The 26,153-nt window shown below is 54.5% G+C and overlaps 1 protein-coding gene across 2 annotated transcripts; it reads right to left on the bottom strand.

Moving 5' to 3' along the window:
* Positions 1 to 285: 285 nt before the first annotated feature.
* Positions 286 to 25,938, bottom strand: ZNF282 (zinc finger protein 282). 2 transcript variants are annotated; one of them, XM_070788332.1, is made up of 8 exons: positions 25,651 to 25,938; positions 22,360 to 22,779; positions 13,933 to 14,059; positions 13,302 to 13,421; positions 9,311 to 9,430; positions 7,581 to 7,697; positions 6,183 to 6,296; positions 286 to 2,893 (listed from the first exon to the last, which is right to left on the bottom strand). In XM_070788332.1, exons 1-8 carry the CDS (start codon positions 25,813 to 25,815, stop codon positions 2,025 to 2,027), a joined length of 2,052 nt encoding a protein of 683 aa, XP_070644433.1. In that variant the 5' UTR covers positions 25,816 to 25,938; the 3' UTR covers positions 286 to 2,024. The 2 variants fall into 2 exon arrangements, with proteins under 2 accessions (XP_070644433.1, XP_070644434.1); XM_070788333.1 differs by having other exon boundaries at positions 7,581 to 7,694; positions 25,651 to 25,936.
* Between the last annotated feature and the right edge of the window lie 215 nt (positions 25,939 to 26,153).

Genomic DNA, 26,153 nt, shown 5'->3' with positions numbered 1-26,153 from the left:
TCTCAATAGGGGTTTCTCCCCCTTCCTTCACACACTCAGCAGCCAAAAAGCAAAATACGACCCTGTTGGTCTCACTTCCCATGATTTAGGTTATGAAAATGGTTATTTTCTCCACATGCTTTTGAAAAGCAGAATACTGCTGCCTCCCAACCAGAACCAGATTAGAGGGTTCCCCTCCTGCTCCAACAAAACTCCACTGAGCTTGTCTATATCTTATTTTCTTAAGATGTGCCTCCTTCCGAAAGCAGAATAGAAGAAGAAGAAAAAAAATCCCAGTTAACTGGATTCCAGTTCATTGAGGGTTTACTATAGGAAGCCACGCTGGAGAACCCTCCAGCCTTGTGAACATGCAGTCTGCGATCTGGACACCTTTTATTTAATTTCAGGAACTCCCTTTGCATGGCAAAAAGGGGTCTGAGGAAAGCAGAGCGGCACAGATGAGGGGAAGGGCAGAGGCAGAGCACTCACGAACTGTGGCCCCCTCCCCCCCGGCTGGGAGAGAAGTGGGATCCAGGGGAGGAGAAGTCATTCTTGATGCAAACAAGGGGCCTGGGGCACGCCACCCCACCCCAGTGCCTGGCCATGCAAGACGCAGAAATGGAGACTGTGGCCCATCAGGACCACGGAAGAGATGCACCGACTGGTGGGGAGTCCCCTGGGGGCCACCCCCCGACCCCCCGACCCCCACAGGCGCCTGCAGGGTCTGGAGCCCAGGAGGGTCTGTGTCCGAGTCCACGGGGCATGGCCGGTTAACAGATAGCACCAGTTGGGAGGCTCAGGGCAGGAGAGAGACAGAGGCTCTCAGAGGCTAGCACCTACTGGCCTGGGCCCTCCTGGGATGAGACTCACGTCCTGCCTGGCTGCTCTGGCAGCAGGAGCCTTGCCCTCACCCCATAGCCCCAGGAAAGGAGGAAATTGTCAGGACGAGGTCTGAGCTGGGGCACCAGCTGCCTCTGGAGGGCCAGGGGCACCACACTGAGGGGCTGGAGGTGGGAGGGACAAGCTGGAGGTCCGAGGCGGGGGGAACCTGCCTCCTGCCCAGTGGTGCCCCAACACCGAGAACCTTCCAGAAGCACATTCCTGGGGCATTTTGTAGTCAACCCGTTGCCCATTCCCCACCCCATGACCCCATGAGTGGGCCCCCTGTTGCTTCTGATTTATGTGTGGTGGGTCAGGGGCAGAGAGACCAGACCACAGAGGTCTCTCCAGTTCCAGAGGTAGGCAGCGTGTGTGTGGTGGGGTGGACACTCCGCTGGAGGCCTGGCCCTGGTCCCCCGCCCGCCTCTCTAAACCATCTCAGCTATGTCTCCCCTTCCTCAGCTATCCAGTCGGGAAACTCCGACCCCACCTACCTCAGAGGGACAGGCTAAGGGTGAAAGTTGATAGAAAAACGTGTTTTTTAAAAAAAGTATAAAGCGCTATTCAAACGCGAGGCAGTGTTGTCATCACGGAGATCCACCCCTTAGCACGTCCCTCCTCTTTCACCTGGACACCTCGGCTTCCTTTTTTAGGGTCGCTTTAACCCTTAGGACCCTATTTCTTCATCTCAGCAGGGGGCCGAGACTCCCGGGTGGCTTTCCCTGACCACAATCTGAGACCCCAGAGCCCCAGAGGCCGAATGGGCAGGCTAGGTGCCCGAAGGGTGGTGGGGGGTGTGTGCTGGCCTCCTCGCTGCCCTTCCAGGACCGTCCCTGTGGGAGGAAGCCCCTCGGTCCACCCCGTGAGAAGAGCTGGGCTGCCCCTTCAGCCGGACAGGTCTAGGGGACCCCTGCCCCGCCCTCGCCACCCTCATGGGGACCCCAGCCCGCCCCTCCCACCCTCAAGGGGATACCCCGTCTGGAGTGCAATTCCTGTTCCCGATTTCCAGCAGGTGGCGGCTCGAGGGAGGGAAGGCGCCCGGAGAACCGAGGGCGGGATCGTGGTGGGGGGGGACGGGGAGAGCCTCAGGACGCGCCCCCCAGGCTCGCCCCGCCATCCCCGACCCCCGGCCCCGGCCCTGTTCTTGTCGCCGCCGCCGCCAGGCCCTAATCTCGCTCCGGCGGCGGCTGCAAGGGCCGCGGGGCGCCCAGACCCGGGCCTCCGCCCGGGCCGCCGCCGCCGGCGCTGTGCACGCGCAGGTGGTCCTTGAGCGACTCCTTGTAGCGGAAGCTTTTGCCGCACTCGCCGCACGTGTAGGGCCGCTCGCCCGTGTGGATGCGCTGGTGCTTCAGCAGGTTCTGCTTGCGGATGAAGCTCTTGCCGCACAGCGCGCACTGGAAGGGCCGCTCGCCCGTGTGCAGCCGCTGGTGGTTCTGCAGGTGCTCCTTGCGGCTGTAGGTCTTCTCGCACTCAGAACACTTGTAGGGCCGCTCGCCGCGGTGGGTCATCTGGTGGCGGATGAGGCCCGAGTGGCAGTTGAAGCTCTTCTCGCACTCGGCGCACTCGTACGGCCGCTCCTTGGTGTGGCTGCGGTGGTGGATGATCAGGCTCTTGCGCACGCCGAAGCTCTTGCCGCACTCCGGGCACGAGTAGGGCTTGCTGCGCGCCCCACCGCCGCCGCCGCCGCCGCCGCCGCCGTGCAGTAGGAGGCTACGCCGGAGGCCGCCCGGGGAGCAGCAGCTGCCACAGCCCCCGCCCGGACCCCCGCCCGCCGTCCCCGCGCCCCCGCCGCCGCCGCCGCCGCCGCCGCCGCCACAGCCACCCGAGGCCCCGCCGCCCTCGCCGCCCGCGCCGCGCTCCCCCGGCAGCGCAGGGAAGCCGTCGTCCAGCAGCGCGCCCCCGCCGCGGCTCGGGGGGCCGCCCGCGTCCTCCGGGGGCGCCGGCAGCGGGGGCAGGCTCGGCGGGGCGGGCTGCGGCGGCGGCGGCGGCGGCGGCGGGGCCGGGGCCGGGTTCTTCACCATCAGCAGGCTGTCACCTGGGGGGAGAGACACGAAGAAGCGACATGCTGATACGGCTCGTCCGGGGCGCGGGGGACCCACAACCGTCCCTGCGAGGGGGGGCCCCCAGGTCCTTGATTAGGTCCTTTGAGGCCTCCTGCGAATCATGGGCTGGCGGGCCCCCAGCTTCCCCCGAGGATGAGGGGATTAAACACGGCTGCCTGACCCTTGGACCCGCACAGAGCTGTGAACCGGAGGCACCCGAAGTGGGTAGGAGGGGGTCACGCAGCTAGGTCAGGAAACACCCCCAGATGCTGGGAAAAGCGGTGCTCTGAGAAAGCTCCCTTGAAAGGCAGAATTGCCCGGAAATAGACTTAACTGTATGTTCCATGCTAATTTATCTAAAGAGAATTTCTTGACAAGAGGGAAAGAATTTGCCAGAACCTATCCCAGGTGAACCCACCACACAGGTGGCTCAGGCAGTAAAGAACTTGCCTGCAATGCAGGAGACCCGGGGTTCGATCCCTTGATTGGGAAGAGCCCCTGGAGGAGGGCATGGCAACCCACTCCAGTCTTCTTGCCTGGAGAATCCCATGGACAGAGGAGCCTGGCGGGCCACAGTCCATGGGGTGGTGGCAAAGAGTCGGACTCGACTGAGCCACTGAACCACCACCACCATCCCAGGTGAAAAGCCTGTCTAAAGGCCTAGGGGAGTGGAATGCAGGGAGCTGGGGGCATGCCTCCCACCTCCCATGTGTGGTTGCATCTCCACCTAGCACGCAGCCTTTGGCCTCCTACAGCAGTGGGGTCAACTGGGTTGGTGCGAGTCCCATCTGGCCTCAGACCCCGTCTGTGGGGAGCAGACATCATGGCACTCTGCACCTCCTGCTGTGGAAGTGGCTGCTTGGCCAGCCTCTCCAGGAAGCACCAGTCTTGCTCCTGCAATGATGCTCTTTGCTTGCATCCCTGCCTCTCCATAGTCCATGCTCCCGCACTACCGTGGGGTCAGAGGGACACAAAGCCCAGAGCGTCAATCAGAGCAGTGACCTCAGGCCCAGGACTCCGACCCCCGAGGAACCACTGGGTTTGATGACTGCGTTCAGGAGCCTTCTCCTTCCTACACCCTCCATCATCACCTCCTGGATCCGTCGTTCACAGTCCCTTCTTCCTACAGGAGCCCCAAACTGTGACCCGTGTTCCTTACCAGCTGCTCCTAAACAGGCTGGGCTGAGCCCGCCCCCACCCCCCATCTCAGCCCACACTGACGGTAGGTCCGGCTGTGGCCTCTGTCACCGCTGCACTGTGGGCCTTGCTTCTCCCTCTCCGCAATCTGCTCCTCTCATTCCTTCATAGGTGTTATTCCCAAGAGGACCCCCAAGGAAACCTCCATCTCGGGGACTGTTTCCCGGGAAACCCAACCCCAAACGGTCCCAATCCTCCTCTGATCCTGCATCACGCTCGGTGTGGCACGTTTTTTGGTGCTCTACCTTCCTGACCCAGCTTAGCTCCTGGGTCCCTCTGACCCTTCCTCTGTCGGGGTTGCCCAGGGGACTCAAGGAGCTGAAGACTGCTGGAGAAGACCACATGTCTCAGACCCTGGCCTCCTACCCTGCAGCTCAGTGTGTCCCATTTTTCCATTTTCCATGGAAACGATGTCACACCTTCTCCTCCAGCGTCTAACGTGAGGACTTGATAACTCTGGAAATCCCTGGCCAGTAACTGATTCAGATACAAGCACATGACCTTGTTCTGGCCGATGAGATGTGTTTGCTGGGAAGGCTTCCTCACTCCCTGGAGACAGTGTAAGGAAAAAAAGATGGTCTCTCCTTCCCCTCTGGGGCTGGAGGTGATGCTTGGAACAGCTGTGGCCATGTTGCTCCATCCACACCAAGGGTGGACGAGCAAGGACTGGAAAGAAACTGGGGCCTTGATAATACAGCTGAATCCTTGAACTAACTGAGACTGAAACCAGACCACCTCTTCATTATGTAAGAGAATAAATGTCTTTATTCTTTGAGTGTGGGTGGGTGGGTTTCTGTCCTCAGCTACTGCAATTCTCTTTTTTAGTTTTATTTTTTTGTCTTTATTCTTTAAGGCAGTTTGAATGAGGATTCTAAAGCAGTGAGTATCCTTCCAGACACAATGGCACAGCTTCACCCAACTTAACCCTCCCTTGACTTCATGTGCTCCCCCTATCCAGCTACCAGCTTATCTCATTTCTCTGTTCCTTTTTTTTTTAAAGTTAGCTATACTTGCTTTCACTACTTCTTTACCTCCATTCTCTTTCAGACTTTCACAATCAGGCAGCATGTCCCAGCATGCCACTGAAACTTTTGTCAACATTCAGGTCCGCTCGCTCCCAGTCCACTCTCCTTTCCCTGGCTATTAAGAAGACTCTTGAGAGCTCCTTGAACAGCAAGGAGATCAAATCAGTCCATCCTAATGGAAATCAACCCTGAATATTCATTGGAAGGACTGATGCTGAAGCTGAAGCTCCAGTACTTTGGCCACCTGATGCAAAGGGCCGACTCACTGGAAAAGACCCTGATGCTGGGAAAGATTGAAGGCGGGAGGAGAAGGGGACAACAGAGGATGAGATGGTTGGATGGCATCATCCTCTCAATGGACATGAGTTTGAGCAAACTCTGGGAGATAGTGAAGGATGGGGAAGACTGGTGTGCTGCAGTCCATGAGGTAGCAAAGAGCCAGACATGACTTAGCAACTGAACAACAGCAACACAGAAGATGTTATCTCCAAGACAGACATATCTCCAAGAAGATATGTCAAAATCTGCATCTCCCCAGTGGTTCAGAGTGTGACCTTCTTTGGAAACAGGCTCTTTCCAGGGGTAATTAGTTAGGATGAGGTCATACTGGAGGAGGGCAAGCCCCTGATCTAACGTGACTCCTTGACCTTACAAAACACAGACACACAGACGGTGTGAAGACAGAAGATTAGGGTGATACATCCACAGATCAAAAGACAGCAAAGATCACCAACAAACACAGAAGCTAGGAAGAGGCAAGGTGGGGTCCCCCACAGCTTTCAGAGGGAGCAGGGCCATGCCACACCTCTGACTTCAGACTTCAGGCCTCCAGAGCTATGAGAATAAATGTCTGCTGCTTCAAGCCACACTGTTTGGTATTTTGTTAAGACAATCCTAGGAAACTAACACCCCTGAATCCTCGAAAGGAAAGGGGTCAGTGCTTTGATGCAGGCCTTTGAAAGGCCGCCACGACAGAGCATCACCCTGTAAGGGGCAGGCTGGGTGAGCGGCCATCCCTCTGGACCAAATACCCAGGGGCCCGGCTGGGTGCCCCACTCACCGGGGCCAGAGTCTAACCCGAGCTCCCCATCCATGGAGTCGCGTGGGCCCCACGGGTACGGCTGCTCCTCCTGCTTTATCCATGACAAGATGTCGTGGGCGGAGATCAGAGACTCTGTTTGGGGAAAGAAGGCAGACTTAGAGCCTGTTCATTTCGCTGAGCATCCTACCTAAGGCTCAAACACCACCACACGCAGAGGCCGCCGCTCGGCCCAGAGGGTGTGTGCAGTCTGGGTATCCTGTGCCCCCACCCTCCGTGAGGCCTCCCTGAATGGACCTCACTGGTGCTGCTGCACCTGGGCTCAGCCAGGCAGGAGGCCCGTCTCTCAGGAGGCCCGTGTGGCGACAGAGCCAGGATTGGCATCCTGGGAGCCCCAGGGCCATCTGTGGCACCAGGCCAGAGGGGAGCCCAGCCTCTGACAGCCCACAGGACAGAGGGAGGAGGGCGAGGCCTTCATGATCAGCGACAGCAGAGGCGGTGGACAAGGGTCATTAATGAGAACTGTAGCAGAACGTTCGCCTCTCTTATCAGGCTTTCTCCTCTGTCCTGGAGCCCTTCAGCTCCCCACCCCAAACCGTGTGAAGCTGTAGAGCTGACACACTGCACGGAACCCCAGACTCTACATCGGCCTCTCTGCCTGGTGTCCCCAGGGGTTACAACCACCAGATGAGATGACGCTGGCCTCCTCCACTCTGCAAGTATACGTGAACACATGCACATATGCGTGCACACACACATGTGTGCACACATAAGCACATATACACGCATGCACGTGCGTGCACACACACACACACACACACACACACACACACACACATACACGCACGTGCAGCCTGGGTGGGCAGAGCTTCCCTACTGCTCTTTTATGCTTCCTTTTATGCCCGGACTACCCTCAGAAATTTTCTGGGAGTCACCTAGCTAGTAGTCGCTCAAGGAAAATTCCAGAAAATGTTAATTACTTTCTGTCAGAAATATGCACCTTTAAAAGGCTTTTTAGGGACTTCCCTGGCCGTCCAGTGGTTAAGACTCCGTGCTTCCACTGGGGTGCAGGTTCGATCCTGGGACAGGGAACTAAGACTTCACATGCTGCGTGGCATGGCCAAAAAAAAGTACAAAATAAATAAATAAAAAGGCTTGTCGATTATACTTCACAAATCAGCTATGTCATTTCAGTATCAGTTCACTGACAGGACAAATTATTGACTTAAGGATTCCTTTAGAGAAATCCTCGCTTTTCTAGTAGTTACACACCAAAATGTGTACAAAGTCATTCTCTGGGGAACACGCAGTGGTTCATTCCCTGAGTCTCTCACTGGCCTTTGACCAAAGTGACTCAGTCGGGTTGATTTCCCAGCAGATAGGCACATCACCCTCCACGTGCACTGGCGGACCGCTCACCTGAGTTGGGGTCCGTTGGGATGTCCCTCTCCGCCAAGTCCTGCTGGTCCCACACGCACGGGGGCTCCTCCTGTTTGATCCGGGACAGGAGATCCTGCGCGGAGGCCGGCGAGTCTGCTTGAGGGGACAGAGCAGCAAAGGGGTTAGGGGACACAGGCCCTCCCGCCAGGTGCTGCTTTACGTCTCTCGTCTCTCGATAGGTTCTTTTCCCTAAACGTCAGTGGTAATCATTCGAGGCCATTAAAGCCTTAGGTCGGCTTGGCCTCCACTGCTCGTGCTTTTGCTGAGAATAAGTGGAAACTACTTATGAGTGATGACATCACAGGGATGCCGCTGAGAGAGCTTGTCTGTCCTTCAGGAATGTAACCCCTTCCACGGTGACGGAGGTCTTCCTCCTGCAAGGACCAGCCAGGGAAATGACACTTCCAGGAAGCCTTTGGGAGACGGTGAAGGACAGGGAGGCCTGGCGTGCTGCAGTCCATGGGGTCACAAAGAGTCGGACACAACTGAGCGACTGAACAACAAGAAAGCCTTTTATCTTCACCATCTTAGCGGGAATTTTCTAAGATGTAACCTACCTGTTCTTTCCTCTGCGGACTCCATTAAACCTCACTTACCTTTTATTGCCATCTTATCTCAAAGACCCCACTGGAGATAGTAATGTGGCTATATAGGCTTTCGAGGAACGAGCTGGATGAACTGGAAAGCTGTTTTCCTCTGCTGGGGGGCTGTTACCACTCGCCTATGAGTATGAGGCTTTGACTAAGGGGATGAGGCTTGTGGAGGTCTAACCCACGGGTAAGTTAAGAGCTTATCTTAACTTATACTATCATCTTAACTTATAGTCACAGGACATTACTGTATCTTTTGATGGGTAATTTTATGTGTCTGCTTGTCTAGGTAACAGTACCCAGATAGTGGGCCAAACATTACTCTAGATGCTGTTATGTTGTTTTGTTTTGTTTTGAGGAGTTTAACACTTAACCCGTAGACTTGGAATAAGGTGGATTACCTTCCATTATGTGGGTGGGCCTCTCCCACCAGCTGACCGCCAAACAGGAAAAGACTGACTCCCCGAGGAAAGGTGAATCCTACCGGCAGGCTGCCCCCGGTCTCCAGCTGGCAAAAGCCAACTCCTTCAATTCAATCACTCTCTCTCTACACATGTGTGTGCACGCACACACCCTGCTCTTCTTTGGAGAACTCTGACTAAGCCACATCTTCTCGAACAGAGCGCTCACGTACACATGTTGGATGGATGCTGTCAAAGAGGAAGTACCCAGACTGCCCGTCAGGACGGCGCCTAGGGCAGGGGGGTGGCTGGCACAGAGGCAACAGCTGTGTTTGTTTAAAACAAATCAGTTCTTCCCACTTGGGAGCAGGTCTTAGGGACCCACAGATTCCCCACCCACCGAACCTCTAAAATGCCTCACTCTCAGTACTTCGGCAGACACTGTTTTTCGAGGGGAGAAAGGAATAGTTAAAACCTGATGTTACAAAGAGAAAACAGAACAGCTAAGGCTAGAGGTGCTGGCCCCTCATCCCCATCACGCACCATGTCTGTGCCTCGTGGGAAACCCTGTCTTTCCTATCCATCAATCGTGGACCCACACTCCATCTTCAGCTCAGGCCTCTGGCCGGGCACACCCGTCAGAGAATGATGGGCGCCTGTAGACCATGCAGACTCTTCCCTCTGCCACTCAGCCCAGGCGGCCAGGCGGCTCACTCACCGGTTATGGACTCCGTGGGGATGGCTCTCTCCTCCAGGCCCCGCTGAGCCCGGGCACACAGGGCCTCCTCCCGCTTCACCTGAGAGGACGCATCCGGTGCTGGCCCCAGGGGCTCTGCTCCTGAGGACAGAGGGTCACACGGTCGGTACCGTTTTCAGGAATGATCGTCACTAGGGGTCAGGGGCACAGCTGACAGCGCTCACCAGGGAAGAGAGCACAGGGACCTTGAGTTCCTATGGGCACCTAGGAACCCTGAGGAGCAGAAGGGCATGGGAGCAGGGGGTGATCAACCTCCAGGACAAGGGGGTGGGCCATGCTGCAGAGTAAGGTAAGAGAAGGAAGGCAGAGAGCATGGAGACAGCCCGTGCTGGGTGGGTACTATCAGGATAGGCCACAGGGCTCCCTCCGCATGGGAGACATCCGGCTTCATTCTGCACCCCAGTCAGAAAGATCGGGCCAGACACACACATACACACACCTACACCAGCAGACACAGACAGACACACACACCCACACCAACAGACACAGACACACAGATACATAGACACACACAGATAGACACACCAACAGATAGACACACGACACAGATACACAGATAAACACACAGACATATACACATACACACAGACACACTCACAGACACATACACACACACACACACATAGACACACTCACAGACACATAGACACACAGACACACACACACACCAACAGACACGACAGACACACAGATACACAGACACACAGATAGACACACCAACAGACACACAGACACAGATACAAAGACACACAGATACACAGATAAACACACAGACACATCAACAGACAAACAGACACACAGACATATATACATACACACATACATACACACACATAGACACTCACAGACACACACACAAAGACACACACAGACATACTCACAAACACATACACACACAGACACACACAGACATACTCACGGACACATACACACACACAGACACACTCAGACACACACACAGACACACACTGACACACTCACAGACAAATATACACACACACAGACACACCAACAGACACAAATAGACACAGACACACAGACATACACATAGACACACACATACACACACACACTCACACCGACACACACACAGACACATACATACACACACACTCAGACACACACACACAGGCACACACCCACAACAACACAAACAGACACACACACAGAGACACGCACAGACACCCTCACACAGACACATACAGACACTCACAGACACACTCACAGACATACACAGACATACTCACAGACACATACACATACACACACACACAATTAGCAGGAAGTTAGACTGGGCAAAGGGGAGCAGCCCAGCCCCATTCCTGGATGGCTAACGCACAGCACCCTATGCACAAGGGACAATAATGCACCTTCCATGTAGACCCCAAGGCGCCACGACAGGGCATCTTCCTCTTACGAGGCTCTCTGGTGTGGCTTACACCACCAGCCCCGGCAGGAGACAGCTCAGGCAGGAGGAAAGAGATGGATCTGGGTCTCAGGTCTGCGTTCCGCCCAGCGGATGAGTCACTTGGCCTCTCTGGCTCTCAGTCTGCTCTGTCCCCCCTTAAATGGACACCGTGGTCTCTGTTCTATGTGACACACGGATAGAGGTTACACTGCTTTCATGGGAAAGGTCATCACAGCTGACCTCAAACGTGTGGGGTGCTTAAGCCAGGGAAGGAGCCATTTAAACAAAATGCCCAGAATAGGCAGATCCACAGTGACCAGTGACTGGGGGGTATGGAGAACGGGAGTGACTACTCCCGGGTGTGGGGTTCCCTATGAGGAAATATTCTGGAATTAGATAGTGCTGATGGCTGCACCAGCCTGTGAACCACTAAATCCTACACTCCAAACGTGAATTTATGGCAATGTGAATTACATGTCAATAAGGATCATCGAAAAACCAAGAGAGTTCCAAAAAAACATCTTTCTGCTTTATGGACTATGCCAAAGCCTTTGACTGTGTGGATCATAATAAACAGTGGAAAATTCTTCAAGAGATGGGAAGACCAGACCACCTGACCTGCCTCTTGAGAAACCTATATGCAGGTAAGGAAGCAACAGTTAGAACTGGACATGCAACAACAGACTGGTTCCAAATAGGAAAAAGAGTACGTCAAGGCTGTATATTGTCAGCCTGCTTATTTAATTTCTATGCAGAGTACATCATGAGAAACACTGGGCTGGAGGAAGCACAAGCTAGAATCAAGATTGCTGGGAGAAATATCAATAACCTCAGATATGCAGATGACACCACCCTTATGGCAGAAAGTGAAGAGGAACTAAAGAGCCTCCTGATGAAAGTGAAAGAGGAGAGTGAAAAAGTTGGCTTAAAGCTGAACATTCAGAAAACGAAGATAATAGCATCTGGTCCCATCACTTCATGGGAAATAGATGGAGAAACAGTGGAAACAGTGTCAGACTTTATTTTTCTGGGCTCCAAAATCACTGCAGATGGTGATTACAGCCATGAAATTAAAAGGCGCTTACTCCTTGGAAGGAAAGTTATGACCAACCTAGATAGCTTATTAAAAAGCAGAGACATTACTTTGCCAACAAAGGTCTGTCTAGTCAAGGCTATGGTTTTTCCAGTAGTCATGTATGGATGTGAGAGTTGGACTGTGAAGAAAGCTGAGTGCCGAAGAATTGATGCTTTTGAACTGTGGTGCTGGAGAAGACTCTTGCGAGTCCCTTGGACTGCAAGGAGATTCAACCAGTCTATTCTAAAGGAGATCAGTCCTGGGTGTTCATTGAAAGGAATGATGCTAAAGCTGAAACTCCAGTACTTTGGCCACCTCATGAAGAGTTGACTCATTGGAAAAGACCCTGATGCTGGGAGGGATTGGGAGCAGGAGGAGAAGGGGACGACAGAGAATGAGATGCCTGGATGACATCACCGACTCGATGGACGTGAGTTCGAGTGAACTCCGGGAGTTGATGATGGACAAGGAGGCCTGGCGTGCTGCAATTCATGGGGTTGCAGAGTCGGACACGACTGAGCGACTCAACTGAACTGAACTGAAGGAGAGCACACTGGGAGGGAGGGGGCTGCCTTCGAGCAAGCTTCTGGGGAGGTTTTGGTAAATACGTCCTCCACGTGTAAGACAGGAGGAGCAGAGGGCCCTGACAGGAAGGCTGCTGTGACGAGGCAGAGAATACGGTCGGAGGACCAGATTTCACCTGGTCCAACACCATCAGGAGAGCCAAGTCCCCGAGAACCCGCATACTTCCTGTCACTTGGTGTGATGTTCTCAGGGAACTGGTTTCTTAGAATTTAAGATTCCCCTCGGGTGAGGGGACAGCCTTGGAGGGTAAATCTGCCTGTGAGAACAGGCTGAGAATGCTGGGGATGACAGCCGGGCACAAAGCAACCGGCCACGTGCACCAACACGCACCACTCACACCACACACAGCATGCACCCTACGCACAGCACGCATACTACGCACCGTATGCATATCACGCACACCACACACCCTACGCACCCATGCACACTACGCACCCACACACATTACGCACACCACGCAGCCACACACACTACGCAGCTACGCACACCACACACCCCACATAGCCATGCACACTACACAGCCACGCACACTATGCACCCACGCACACCACACACCCACACAGAGCCTTCTCTGCCCACTTGCCTGGGCAGGGCCGCTCCCACGTCTAGAGCCCCAGTCAGGCCTGGGAGGCCGCCCCTCCCCATCGTCTCCAGTTCACCTGGGCATCTCAAGTGACATGCCTCTAACCCAAAAGACGGACCTCCATGGTGGCCTTTCTGGCCCTGAAACTTCCTGTACGTGACCGCCAAATCTGCAAGGCGGCAGAACCGGCCCCACGAACAACTAAGAGAAGCTGCGCCCCACCGCCCCCCAGAACTCATGCTGGGATGGGGGCTTCTCTCCCGCCCCACCCCGACCTGGGGCTGTCTGCAGCTGCCATCACCTGTGTCTGGATCCATGAGGATCTCTCTCTCTTCTGGGTCACGCTGCTCCCACACGCAGGGCTCTTCCCGGGGCTCAGCCTGAGATGGGGCTTCCGGCTTGGACACGGGTCCCTCCGAGTCTGGAGTGAAGTGGAAGGCAAGGAAGGGCTGAGGGACGTTCACCAAAGGGTCTCCATCAACAGCGATGGGGAGCCCTCCCCTCCCGTACCCTGGCGCCCCTCTCAGCGGGTGGCCCGTTATGTCAGGTCATCTCTCAGGAGAGTCTAAGTCAATGGATGCTCCAGTTCCTGGTGGAGAACTAGCTGGGTTCTGGAACCCAGAAATAGCAGCAGAGAGACCAGTGGCTTCTCCAGGGCTGCTGGGAGGTAGCGCCTAGGGATGCTGTTAGGCTGTATTTCCAGCATAGTAGCAGCAGAGTGTTCAGTTCTGTAGTAACAGGCCCTGTTCCTGGGTCTTTACTTTCCATACTCTTATCAATTGCTCTAACTTCCTAACAGAGAAGCACATTGTCTCTTGAATTTCCATGAAGTATAAACACGAAACACCTTGCCTAGGGGTGCATCCTGGGTTGAGAAGCATGTAACCCCTCACTCCAGAGATGCTTGCCTGGGGGTCGAAAGGCACACTTACCCAGGGACATCAGGGTTTTGTAGTTCTCCTTAACCAGGTTGTTGTAAAGCTCCTTCTGCCATTCGTCCAGGTTCTTCCACTCGTCCTCGGAGAAGTAAACAGCGATGTCCACAAAGGTCACTGGAACCTGGGCCAACAACAGCGTTAGTCTGGTGCTTTCTGCCTGCTGCTCCTCCCCAGCTCCCGGGAGGGGCACTGACCGCTCCACCCCAGACTCTGGCCCCAGTCCCCATGGCCCCAACCTGCCCATCCTGCTTGGCCTGTCTCAGTGGAGTCAGTCTACTCTGATTCTCCTGAGCTTCCAATAACAGGATGGTCACCACTGCCTTTTAAAAATGAGGCATTTCAAAGTTATGTGACAGCCTGGATGGGAGGGGAGTTTGGGAGAGAATGGATACATGCATATGTATGGCTGAGTCCCTTCCTGTTCACCTGAGACTATTACAGCATTGTCAAGCGGCTATATGCCAAGACAAAATGAAAAGTTTAAAAGTTTGAAAAAAATAGGATAAAAAACTAAAAATGAGGCATTTAACCACATCCTTTGTAAATTCACTTTAAGGTCAACTGGGTACCCAAAAGTCAAGCTTTTGGTGTTCAGGGTGACAGACATAGGGTAGGTTCTTAGAGTCTCAGGGAATCAAGTACAATAAAATCCTGTTGAGAAGCTGTACTTCTGTCACCTCTAGGTACACAGCTACATTTTTGTCACTAAAACTTGCTGGTGCTAAGGCTCTTGATCTGCTTTGGGCACCACTATGTCCCAAGCATCTAGAAGCTCGTAGTTCGGAGTCAGTAAGCACTTGCTGGATGTGTTGAATGGTCTTTGCCCACACTAGGAAGGTCCTGCTGGAGCCTGAGTCATCAGTTGTCTAATGTCAGTCACAAGGTTCAGGGGCATCTCGTCTGCCCCATAAAGCTGTCATCTCAGGTGGGCGAGGTCTCCTGTGCCCACTGCGGTCACTAACCGTTGTGGCCTCATCTGCACAGCATCGTTCAGGATGGTTTCAGTTCCGTGACTTTAGGATCTGAGCTGCCCTGTGCTGACCACCAGCCTCACTTCCTACCACTTTCTGTTCCTGCTGGACCAGCCTTTCCCCCTCACCCTGAAACCCAAGCCCTCGGTTCTCCCCAAGCCCTGACTCTTGGTACCATCCTTCTTGGTACCTGACACATGGCACCTTGGTGTGAATTAGAAAAAGCTGCCCTCTTGGGGTCAGGCCCACGGGCGCGCTGTCTGGTGAGTGGGCAGTGCCCATACACAGAGGAGAGGTGCCAGGGTCAGGTGCCATGTAGCACCTGGATGCCGCCTACTGCCTGGCGGCACACTCCCATCTGTAGAAACAGAACTAGAACTTCAAGTCCCCTGGACCTTCCACAGACTTGGGCGAACCCCCAACCTAGGAAAACTGAGGCAGACCGCCGTCTTCATTTAAATTCCCTGCCCAAGATAAAGGTCACGAAATTCTGCAGGTGACAATCGAGATACACTCTGACCTCTTGGCTGAGGCTCCAGGCTGCTTCGCAAGCCTCTTGGCTGGCTTGTTTCCATCTCACTGTGTTCCCCGGGAGGCTTCTTTCGAACTCTTCACTCTCCCCAGCCACCCCCAGTCTCCCTTTGACGGCAGCTTGCTGGTCGCAAGCTCCTGGCTCGGCCCGTCTCCCCGGCGAGCCGACTCCCTACACGTGCCCTTCATTTCTCCTCCTCCTCCTGCTGGTGACACGCAGTCCACACCAGCTTCTCCCTCAGGCATCTTCCATCTCTCCCCACCCTGCTCTCACTTCAGGGCCTCCAGCCCTCCACTCTGTCACCTTGAGTGAGGCTACGAGCCTTCTTCTCCTGAAACATTCCAGAGACCTCCCTGTCCAGGGGTGAAGACTCCATGCTTCTACTGCAGGGAGAACGGATTCCATCCCTGGTCAGGTACCTATGAATAAGATCCCACATGCCACTTGGCATGGCTCAAAAAAAAAAAGAAACATTCCCAAGATGCACGCTCTGTGTTTTCTTCACAATCCACACATTCTTCACTCCCTGAAATCTGCCCCTGAGCCCCATTCTGTCTGAAACCACCTTCTGGGAGGTTGTCAGTTTCCTGCCGATAACCCTCAACCCCTCAGTCCTCACAGAGGCCAGAGCACCTTCCTGAAATCTCCTGCTTGGTTCCCACAGCCACGGAGCCTGGCTCTCATCTTCCTTACAGCTCCTCCTTCTTCCCTCCGAGATCAAGGTCTGGCCCTCACTCTTCCCTGTTTCCTTTCCCCTTGGCAATTTCCTTTTTTTTTTTTTTTTGCTTTTGTCTTTTACAAGTTCTGTGGGTACCTCTTTGTAGATGACACTCTTCAACATTCCCTTCCGAGTTCACATTTCAACGGCCTTCTGACTGGCTTCATTTATTCATCTTTTAAGGACCTCACACTAAATGTATTCAAAACCAAGTCGGTGGAATTCTCTGGAGATACAGTGGATCAGCGTCTACCTACCAATGCGGGAGACGTGGGTTCGATCCCAGGTCCGGGAAGAGTCCACGTGCCGCAGAGGAACTAAGCTCGTGTGCCACATCTACTGGGCCCGCGTGCCTACATACCAGGCTCCACAGCAAGAGGAGCCACCACAGAGAGAACCCTGTGCACCACAATGATGAGTAGCCCCTGCTCACCACAACTAGGGAAAGCTCGTGTGCAGCAGCAAAGACCCAGTGCAGCCAAAAAAGAAAATCTGTTACCTTTTCCAACACACCAACCCCCTTGCCTCCCTTTACCAGTCAGAATTCTAGGACCATAGTCTCCCAGGTGGAAAAAGATATCACTTTGTAAAAACTTCACTGTGCTAGGATGTGGCAGAAGTCTGAAACATGGTCCAAGACTACGGGCAGCGTACAGTTCAGCCAGACAGAAAAGACTATCCATGAATCATCATGAATAATTACACAATTAATAGAACCCACAAGGCACAGAGGAGCTGAGAGACAACGGCCCTCCTTGGATCTGACAAAGAGAATGTATCTAACAAGGCCAAGAGTCTACAAGGAATGAAAACTATGGCCCACAATATTAACAGTCTCATGGTGCCTTATGGTTGTGGATATTTTAAAATACATCCACAAATTCTTTGTCCCTTCAAGAAATAGAGCTTAATTCTCCTCCCATTGAGTGTGAGCAAGATTGAGTGACTTGCTTCTAATAAAAAAAGAAGTGCTGGTGTACAACTTCTGCTGTTTGGTTGTTCAGTCCCTAAGTCATGTTCAACTCTTTGCAGCCCCATGGACTGCAGCACACCAGGCTCCTCTGTCCTTCACTATCTCCTGGAGTTTGCTTATATTCATGTCCATTGAGTTGGTGATGATATCTAACCATCTCATCCTTTTCCGCCCTTTTCTCCTCCTGCCCTCAAGCTTTCCCAGCTTCAGCATCTTTCCAATGAGTCAGCTCTTCAGATCAGGTGGCCAAAGTATTAGAGCTTCAGCATCAGTTCTTCCAATGAACATTCAGAATTGATTTCCTTTAGGATTGATTGGTTTGATTTTCTTGCAGTCCAGGGGACTCTCAAGAGTCTTATCCAACATCACAATTTGAAAGCATCAATTGTTCAGTGTTCAGCCTTCTTTATGGTCCACTTCTCACTTCTGTACATGACTACTGGAAAAGCCATAGCTTTGACTCTATGAACCTTTGTTAGCAAAGTGATGTCTCTGCTTTTTAACGCACTATCGAGGTTTGTCATAGCTTTCCTTCCAAGTAGCAAGCGTCTTAGTGGAGGTGATGGAATTCCAGTTGAGCTATTTAATATCCTAAAAGATGGTGCTGTTAGTGTGCTGCACTCAGTATGTCAACAAATTTGTAAAACAACTTCTGAGGTTGGGTCATAAAAGTTGCTACAGCTTCCATCCTGGTCTCTCTTTCTGGATCCTTCACTCTGGGGGAAGACAGCTGCCATGTTATAAGGATGCTTAAGCAGCCTTACGGGACAGGTTCAAGCAGTGAGGAACTAGCTGAGGCTTCCTGCCAGGAAGGAAGGAGCAACTGGAAGCCAATCCTCCAGCCTCAGTTGAGCCTTCTGATGACTGTAGCCCCGGTCAACAGCTTGACTATAACTTCATGAGACTCTGAGCCAGAACCACTCAACCAAGCTGCTCCTGAATTCCTAACCCATGGAAACTGTAAGATGATAAAAAATAAATTTTTTTAGGCTGCTAAGTGTTGGGGTATTTGTTACACAGCAGTGGATAACTAATACAATGAGCTACCCGGTGTTGTCACAGCAGTCCTTGCAGCTCCACAAATCAAGCGTATTATCATCTTCATGTTACAGACGAGAACACTGAAGCTCAGAGGGACCCACTGAGAATTCACTTGCTGAATGACTTATTTAAAGGTCACTTCTTTCCTAAGAGGAATTGAGGAGGCCCAGAGACAACAAAAAACATAGTTGACCTGTGGTAGGAAAACTGATACATGGTAAAGCCAAGATTCAAACCCAAGCTTTCTGCTTCCGGACCCCACAAGTAAGCCATGTTCCGTGAGGTACAAATCAAGACCCCAACACGTGGTTCACCACACAGAATGCACAGTGGGGCCAGGACTCGGCACTGAGTCAGAGTGCAGAGCACAGACAAGAGCAAAGGGTGGTGTGTGGGGAGATGGACACAGCAACACAGTATATACGCCAAACTCTACACAGAACAGCCCCGCGGGCTGCAGCGGCAGAAGGCGGCTTAGGGAGGAACCGCTGTTAGGACTCAGCTCTTCGAGGCCTTGATGGATCACTGTCCAGCACCTCCTCTGGCCAAGCCACTGGCTTAACTGCCAGAACCAAAGATAAAAAAGGGCCAGGCCCTTACGTGGAAGCGTGAGCCTCCAGCTGAAGAGTCACTCGGCACACATGTTTTGCTACAAGCAGGTCCTGTCACAGGCACTGGGATGCTGCAATGAACCACGTGGAGGAAAGCCAACCAAGAGACACAGAGAAAGTATTTCAGATACGTGAATGCTTAATTGCTTGGAGGAAATGAGAGCAGGGACCCAGGAAAGAGTGTGCTGGGCTGGGTGGCCATGAAGGGGACACTGATCCAGTGACAGCTAGCAGACCCCTGATGGGAGAGACCTGGGGTGGAGGGCGGCTTCAGTGAAGGAAAGTCCCTGCCAGGGGGACCCTGTGGTGAGCTGGCATCAAGGAGTGGGCAAGAGGGGGTGAAGGGAGATAAGGTCAGAAGGGTGGGTTTGAGGGAGGGGACCACTGACAAAATGGGGGTTTTTAAACTGAATAACCTGGGGAGCCATTTGAGGGCTTTAAACAGAGGTGATATGACTATTTTTCAAAAGGATCAGTCTGGTTGCTCTGTTGAAAATAGATGGTCTGGGGTGGGGGCCAAGGATGGAGACAAGGGGACCAGCGAGGAGGCCACAGTAGGAATCAGGCAGGAGGCGGTGGTGGTTACAATTAGACGAAGGTGGGAACAGTGGAGGCAGCGGGGGGTGGGAGGGGGGCTGTGTGTATATTTTGAAGAAAAATCAGATAGTATTTACTAATATAATGGAAATCAGGTGTGAGAACGAGAGGAGGCGAGGATGACCCCAAGGCTTGCGGCCTGAGCAGCTGGAAGGATGAGGATGACTTTGAGGAGAACAGGGTTCAGGCAGAAATCAGTTCAGTTTAAGTAAGTAAGTGAAAGTCACTCAGTTGTGTCCGACTCTTTGTGACCCCATGAACTGGGAATTCTCTAGGCCAGAATACTGGAGTGGGTAGCCTTTCCCTTCTCTAGGGGATCTTCCCAACCCAGGGATCGAACCCAGGTCTCCTGCATTGCAGGCAGATTCTTTACCAGCTGAACCACAAGGGAAGCCCAAGAATACTGGAGTGGGTATGCCTTTCCCTTCTCCAGGGGAATCTTCTCAACCCAGGAATCGAACCGGGGTCTCCTGCATTGCAGGTGGATTCTTTACCAACTGAGCTATCAGGGAAGCCCCAGTTTGGTTTGAGTTAAATCTAAGATATTTACTGACAGCCTGATAGAGATACTGAATTAGCAGGCAGGAATGTGAATCTGGCATTCGAGAAGGAAGTCTAGGCAGGATACAGAGAGCAAGAGTGGGAGGGAAAGACTGCACTCGGGAGTTGACAGCACACAGACTGTATCTATAGCGCTGAGCCTGGGTGAAATCACGAGGGAGGGAGGAGAGACTGCAGGCAGGTCAGGAGGAGCCCAGGCCCACTCCAAACATAAGAAAAGGAGAGGAAACTGCAAAGAAGACTGAGAAGCGGCAGCTGGTGCTGTAGGGAAAGAACCAAGGTGGGGAGGGGTGTCCGGGAGCCAAAGGGTGTTTCTAGGAAGGGTGGTCTCCTGCATGAAACGCTGCTGAGAGGGCAGGAAGACGAAGACTGGGACTTTAATACTGTGGTTCTAATGATCCTTGGCTCTATGATCATGGACACCATTAGAGCTCTGGCAAGGCCAACAGGATGACGAGGTGGTGGCAAGAACCTCAGCTACATGAGTTCAGGGAGAATCACCCAATCCCCAGTTTACTGGAAGACTGAGAAGAGAGGAACACAATAAATGAGAGCAGGGAGGATGCAGCAGCAGAGTCCAGACAGTGAGGAAGTCCACAGGTCAGATGGCCTAGTACTACAGGGGAATATGGGAGAGACAAAGGAGGCACTTACAGGGGGAAAAAACTTAGAGACATAGCAATCACAGTGTGTAGACTTATTTAAGTTCACATTTGGGCAGCTCAGTTGGTAAAAAACTGGCCTGCAATGCTGGACACCCAGGTTCCATCCCCGGATAAGGAAGATCCCCTGGAGAAGGAAATGGCAACCCACTCCAGTATTCTTGCCTGGGAAATCCCATGGACAGAGGAGTCTGGCGGGCTGTAGTCCATGGGGGTCGCAAGAGTCAGGCACACCTTAACTACTTAGACTGGACTATAGAACAAAATATTTTTGGAAGAAAATCGGAACACTGATTGGATATTTGAGTAGGCTGAGGTCTTTGTTGTGGTAGCCACAGTATTGAGATTTTTACTTTAAAAAGAGAGTCCTTACCTTTTAGAGCTACACTTTGAAATATTTACAATTAAAGCAACTGCTGGGGACTTCCTTGGCAGTCCAGGGTTAGGACTCAGCCTTCCAATGCAGGGAGCTTGGGTTCGATCCCTGGTTGGGGAAATAAGATCCCACATGCCTCACGATGGGCTTCCCTTGGTAAAGAAACTGCCTGCAATGCGGGAGACCTGGGTTCAATCCCTGGGTCAGGAAGATCCCCTGGAGAAGGGTACAGCTACCCGCTCCAGTATTCTGGCCTGGAGAATTCCATGGACTGTATAGTCCATGGGGTCACAAAGAGACTGACACTTCGACGTCGGACACTTTCACGCGTCACAATACGGCCAACAAAACCACAACTGCTGTCTGAGATGTTTTTCAAGATAAAATGGGACGGAGACATGGGTAGGGAATGAGATGAAAGAAGACTGTCCAAGAGCTGGTAACCACTGAAGCTGGACGATGCGTTCATGAGGGTTCATTTTGCAATTCTATCTACTTTTATATAGGTTTGAATTCTCTATAATAAAAAGGGAAGGAGAGAAAATGGAGGGAAAGAACTGGTGACAGCAAATGCAGACTGCTCTAAAGCAGAGCAGAGAGATGAAGTCGCAGTGGCGGGAGACGCTGGTCTAGGGAGCTGTTTTACTCCAGAGATGGGCGGCAGTGCAGAATGTCTACAGGCTGGTGGGGACGAGCCAGTGGAGGGGGAGGAGGTGACGGTGCAGGGGGCGAAGGGGAGAGAGGCTGCGTGACTCCTGGCGCAGGTGAAGGGGTGGAGCCCACAGAAAGGCAGAATACACATGGCTGGACGTGGAAGTCTCTGTAGGGGGACCCCGTCTTCTCAGTGGACTGGAGAGCAGCCCGTTGACCAAGAGTGCAGGGTTGATGGGCCAGGAGAAGGTGGGAGGGAAAATAGAACAGGAAACGGAGCGTGAATTCTGATCGTGAGATGGGCCCGCTGGTGATGGTCATGACTCTAGCGACTCTGCTCAGAGTGGTTTCGGGTCTTCTCCAGCTGCGTGCAGAGGAGCCCACACAGACAACAGCCAATGACAAACGGTCTTTGAAGGTGTCAAGGCGAAAACCCAGGCGGGAAAAGCTTTAGGAATTTGCAGACACCCAGACCCCTCGGGAGGGACTGGGAGCAGAGAGGGCAAAAGGCTCACAGACAGAACCCGCGGGCTCTTTGGGGAACGGGTGGAGGCCAGCCTCCCTGCAGAAGAACATTCCAGACGAGGTTGTTTAAGTGGAGGCCGGCTTTGAGAGGACACTGACATTGGGCAACAGGGCGTCAGAGACGTTTGTGAGAAGGCCTGACAAAATGAAATCAAGGTGATGGTCCTCACCGTCCTCCCTGCCCCTTGGGGACTACCGCTTACCTTGGGGACCTCGCCCTTGCTGCCTGGGGGCAGCCGCAGGACCCAGAAATTCCTGTTCCTCAGCAGGTTCTCCATGTTCTCCAGCCGCCTCTGCAGGAGCCCGTACTCCTGCAGCAGGGTCCCCAGCACGGCCCACTTGCCCTCCATGTGGTTCCCGAACTCCACGGCCGTCTTCTCGCAGTCGGCCAGCTTCTTCTCAGCCGTCCCCGTCCGGCCCTCCAGGTTGAGCAGCTGGCTGGCCTGGGCGTCCACCTTCCTCTCCACGGCCTGGATGGCGGCCACCACGGTCCAGAGCGAGATCTCCGCTGTGGGCAGCTGGGGCTCTCGCATCATGCGGTCGGGGAAGACGGGGGCCCGATCTGGGAAGGGCGGGAACTGGAAAGGCATCGGTCGCCGGGCATCCATGTCCCATTCCTGAGCCTGCGGGCAGAGGAGGGGAAGTGACGGCCGGCATGAGACCCCGTGTGAGGAGCGAGGGTGGCCTGAGAGCAGGGGACAACGCGTCAAATGCTGCAGATCCCCGTTCTCCTGCCAAGCCCCTGCCTCTCTGGCTACAGCGTGTTCACTAACGTCCGCAGCAGTTAGTGGGCACCCACCCACCTGACCTTCCCACTTCCGGCCTGCGGGAGTCAGGCTGGTCGCTAGTCTACCACCCACCTTGACCCATGGCAGGTCAAGGTGGTGGACCCTGTCCTAAACTGTCACAGGCCACCTCTCTTTGACGAGACCAGCTGCTGTCTTCATGGGCTAGACTTAATGGTGAACTCCGCAGAGCTTGCCCAGCGTTTGCTGCTTCAAAGCAAAAATGTTCACATCAGTCACGCGCCCCTAATCGTCCCAGCAATCTCTAAGCAGGTTAGGGCAAGAACGATTATCCTAGAGCTCTGCTTTAAAGATGATGAAATAGAAGCCCAGAGAAGTGCCTTTCCAGAGCACGGCTCTGCACCGCCTACTGCAGCGGTTCTAGGTGCTGCAGGTTGACAAAAACACAGTTCAGATAATGGGGCTGGGGGCACGGGAGACACTGGGAGCCCGAGCCAGAGAACAGGCGAGCAGCCTTGTCTCCTCACACAACTGTGTATTCATATTTCCCAAAGTGGATGTGCCTGAAAATGTCATTCCCGGAGGAGGGGGGAGGGGGGAGCATCTCTAAGAGGAAGAGAAGATCCCCCCACCCCTCCTGCTTCCCTGGGGGAGGGGTGCCCAATGGCCCTGGTCCTCCAGTACCCCCAGCTCTGGGTCCTCACCCAGAAAGGCAAAGTCCCCAGGATGCAAGTTAAGAGTTGATCCCTATGACCAAGAGAGGGGTGGTCACCGTGTACTGTTGACCCGGGGACTGGCCCCATACCCCACCAGCGCCCGGGGCTTGCTGGACAGCAGGGCTGAAATGGTCCCTCCTTGCCATGTGACAGGGGAAAGGTCACTTTCTGTTCTCTCTGTTGCTGCTGAAGGGGCCCTCAGGATGGGTGAAGTGGAGAACTGTTACTCAGAGGTGAGAGCTGGGCAGGTCAGGACAGACACGCTCACGGCCCTCTCAGACTGACAGTGGCTGTGGCAGCCACAGAGGAAGATCACACAGGTTCCAGGGAGCGACTCCTGACATGGGAGAAAAGGCAGCAGGGCGTGGGTGAGACGTCCTAGCATCTCCAGCAAAGCCGTGCCCTAGGCACACAGAGGTGTCATTCCAGCCTGGCCCACCGAACGGGTCAAGGGCTAATGGGTGGAAGTTCAGAACGTCACTGGGCCCAGTTTACTTTTCACAGGTGTTGGGGGAGAAAAATTTTCCTTCTACCCTTCTAGGTTCTTCCCTGGTCTCACAGTCAAATTGCCATAAGACAGATCAACATGAGAAAAACAAATTTAGTAAGACGTATACCTCCTGCATTGGAGAAGGAAATGGCAACCCACTCCAGTATTCTTGCCTGGGAAATCCCATAGAGGAGCCTGGCAGGCTACAGTCCACAGGGGTCGCAAAGGGTCGGACACGACTGAGCGACTAAACAAACAAACATACCTCCTGTAAACATGGGCAAGACCCAGAAAACTGAGTGATCTGCCAAAATGACCCAAACCACTGTATGAAGTACCATCTACAGCTAAGGACAAAGGATGATGTTGCGGGGCTGGGGAGTTAGTTATGGGGGTGACCAGGGAAAGGACAGGATGCAAGGGCACAGGTTAATGCAGATACAAGTCGCTGCCTTCTCCTCTGATAAAGAGTTTTTAGCGATTGAGTCATGCCCTCTTCCTGGTACAGCGATGGAGGTTTCTCTTCTACAAAGGGAACTCCTACTTGGTTTTCAGAGCGTCTCCTGTGCCTGCAGCTCCTCTAAAATAACCATCTTAAAATAATCCTGGTGCCAAGGAGGCAGATTTTGGGGCAGCAGATTCTGCTCCCCTAAACAGGTTTGGAGACGTAAGGCTGAAACATGGTCAGACAGGACACAGCAACTCCTGGCCGACGTGTCAGAACCTGGCTGGCTGAGAACCAGGCCAGGGACAGAGGGGGGCTTGGCGGAGTCCAGCCGAGGTCAGCTCCCACCCTCTGCCCCTGGCAAGGCCATCGAGGCCTGTCTCCGCCTCACACACAGCCCTGGAGCTCTGGCTCCCCAATTCGTCTGCACCCTGAGCTCCTTACGGACTGGTGCCCACTCTCAACCCCAGAGACTCCGATTTCACCGGTCTGGAGGAGGCTTGGGCGTCAGGAGTCTTGAAAGGTGCTCAGGTGCTTCTAACAGTGCGGCCAAGTTTGCCCACCGCTGGCAAGAGGGCAAAAGCACCTCTCACCCGCCCCTTCCTCGATCACAGCCGGTGCCAGGGGGAAACGGTGAATCGCTGTTACACTTGGGGAGAGACGATGGCCGTACAACATTTAAACACACCTTTCTGTCTGAGTTGGCCGCAGCGGTAAAATCTGACCAGGAACCCCGCGCGCCCACGTCCCCGGCCCGGCGCGAGGCGGCCGGCCAGCCCCTAGGCGAGCCCGGGCCGGGGTGGGGGACGCGGTCACGGCAGGGACCGCGCGTTCCGGGCCCTCCCCCCGCAAATCCCCGGCCCCGCGGGGGCCTCCCCGGGGCGCCAGCTCTGGGCCCGGCCGGCACGCGGCCTCGGGGGCCCGCCGCTCCGGGGTGCGGGCGGGGGCCTGCGAGGGCGCCGGGCCCTGCCTGCCGCGCGAGCCCCCGTCCCCCCGACCCCACCCCCGCCCGCGACCCGGGGCCCCCAGCCGCCCCGGCCCCGCGCCCCGCCCCCACGGCAGGCGGGCGGCCATGGCGCCGGCGGGGGTGCACCCACCTGCATGGGCGGCATTCCCTCGGCCATTTCCCCGCGCAGCGCCGGCTCCTGGTGGCAGACCTCCTCCGGGGGCAGGGCCTGCGCCCAGCTCCAGCTCCCGCTGTCCAGCCCCAGGCCCTGGATGCCCAGCTGCTGAGGCTGCGGCCGTGTTGACACAAACTGCATCCTGGGAGCGCTGTTCCCCCGCTCGGGCCGGCCAGGGAGAAGAAGAACGTTTTCCAGGCGCCTTCCCCCTCGCCGGGGCCGGACAGCTCCATCTACAGCCCGTAGGAGCAAACAGTCCCCTTCGGCGGCGCTCCCCGCCCCTCCGCCGCCCGCGCCGCCAGCCAATGGCCTCCGAGCTCCTGCCCGCCTGCGGGGACCGACGGGGGCCGCTCCGAGGCCCGGAGCCACCGCCGCCCCGAGGTGGCCCTCCAGCCCCGTGGGCCCCTCGGTGCGGGTGGCCTGCCCCAAAGTCCCCAACCGCGCAGGGTCCTGAGCCCGGGGCGGGATTTCTGTCCGTT

Source organism: Bos indicus, chromosome 4, assembly GCF_029378745.1.
Source record: "Bos indicus isolate NIAB-ARS_2022 breed Sahiwal x Tharparkar chromosome 4, NIAB-ARS_B.indTharparkar_mat_pri_1.0, whole genome shotgun sequence".
Classification (NCBI taxonomy): Eukaryota; Metazoa; Chordata; class Mammalia; order Artiodactyla; family Bovidae; genus Bos; species Bos indicus.
The sequence above is the reverse complement of the archived record's forward strand: the minus strand, read 5'-3'. Positions and strand labels throughout refer to the sequence as shown.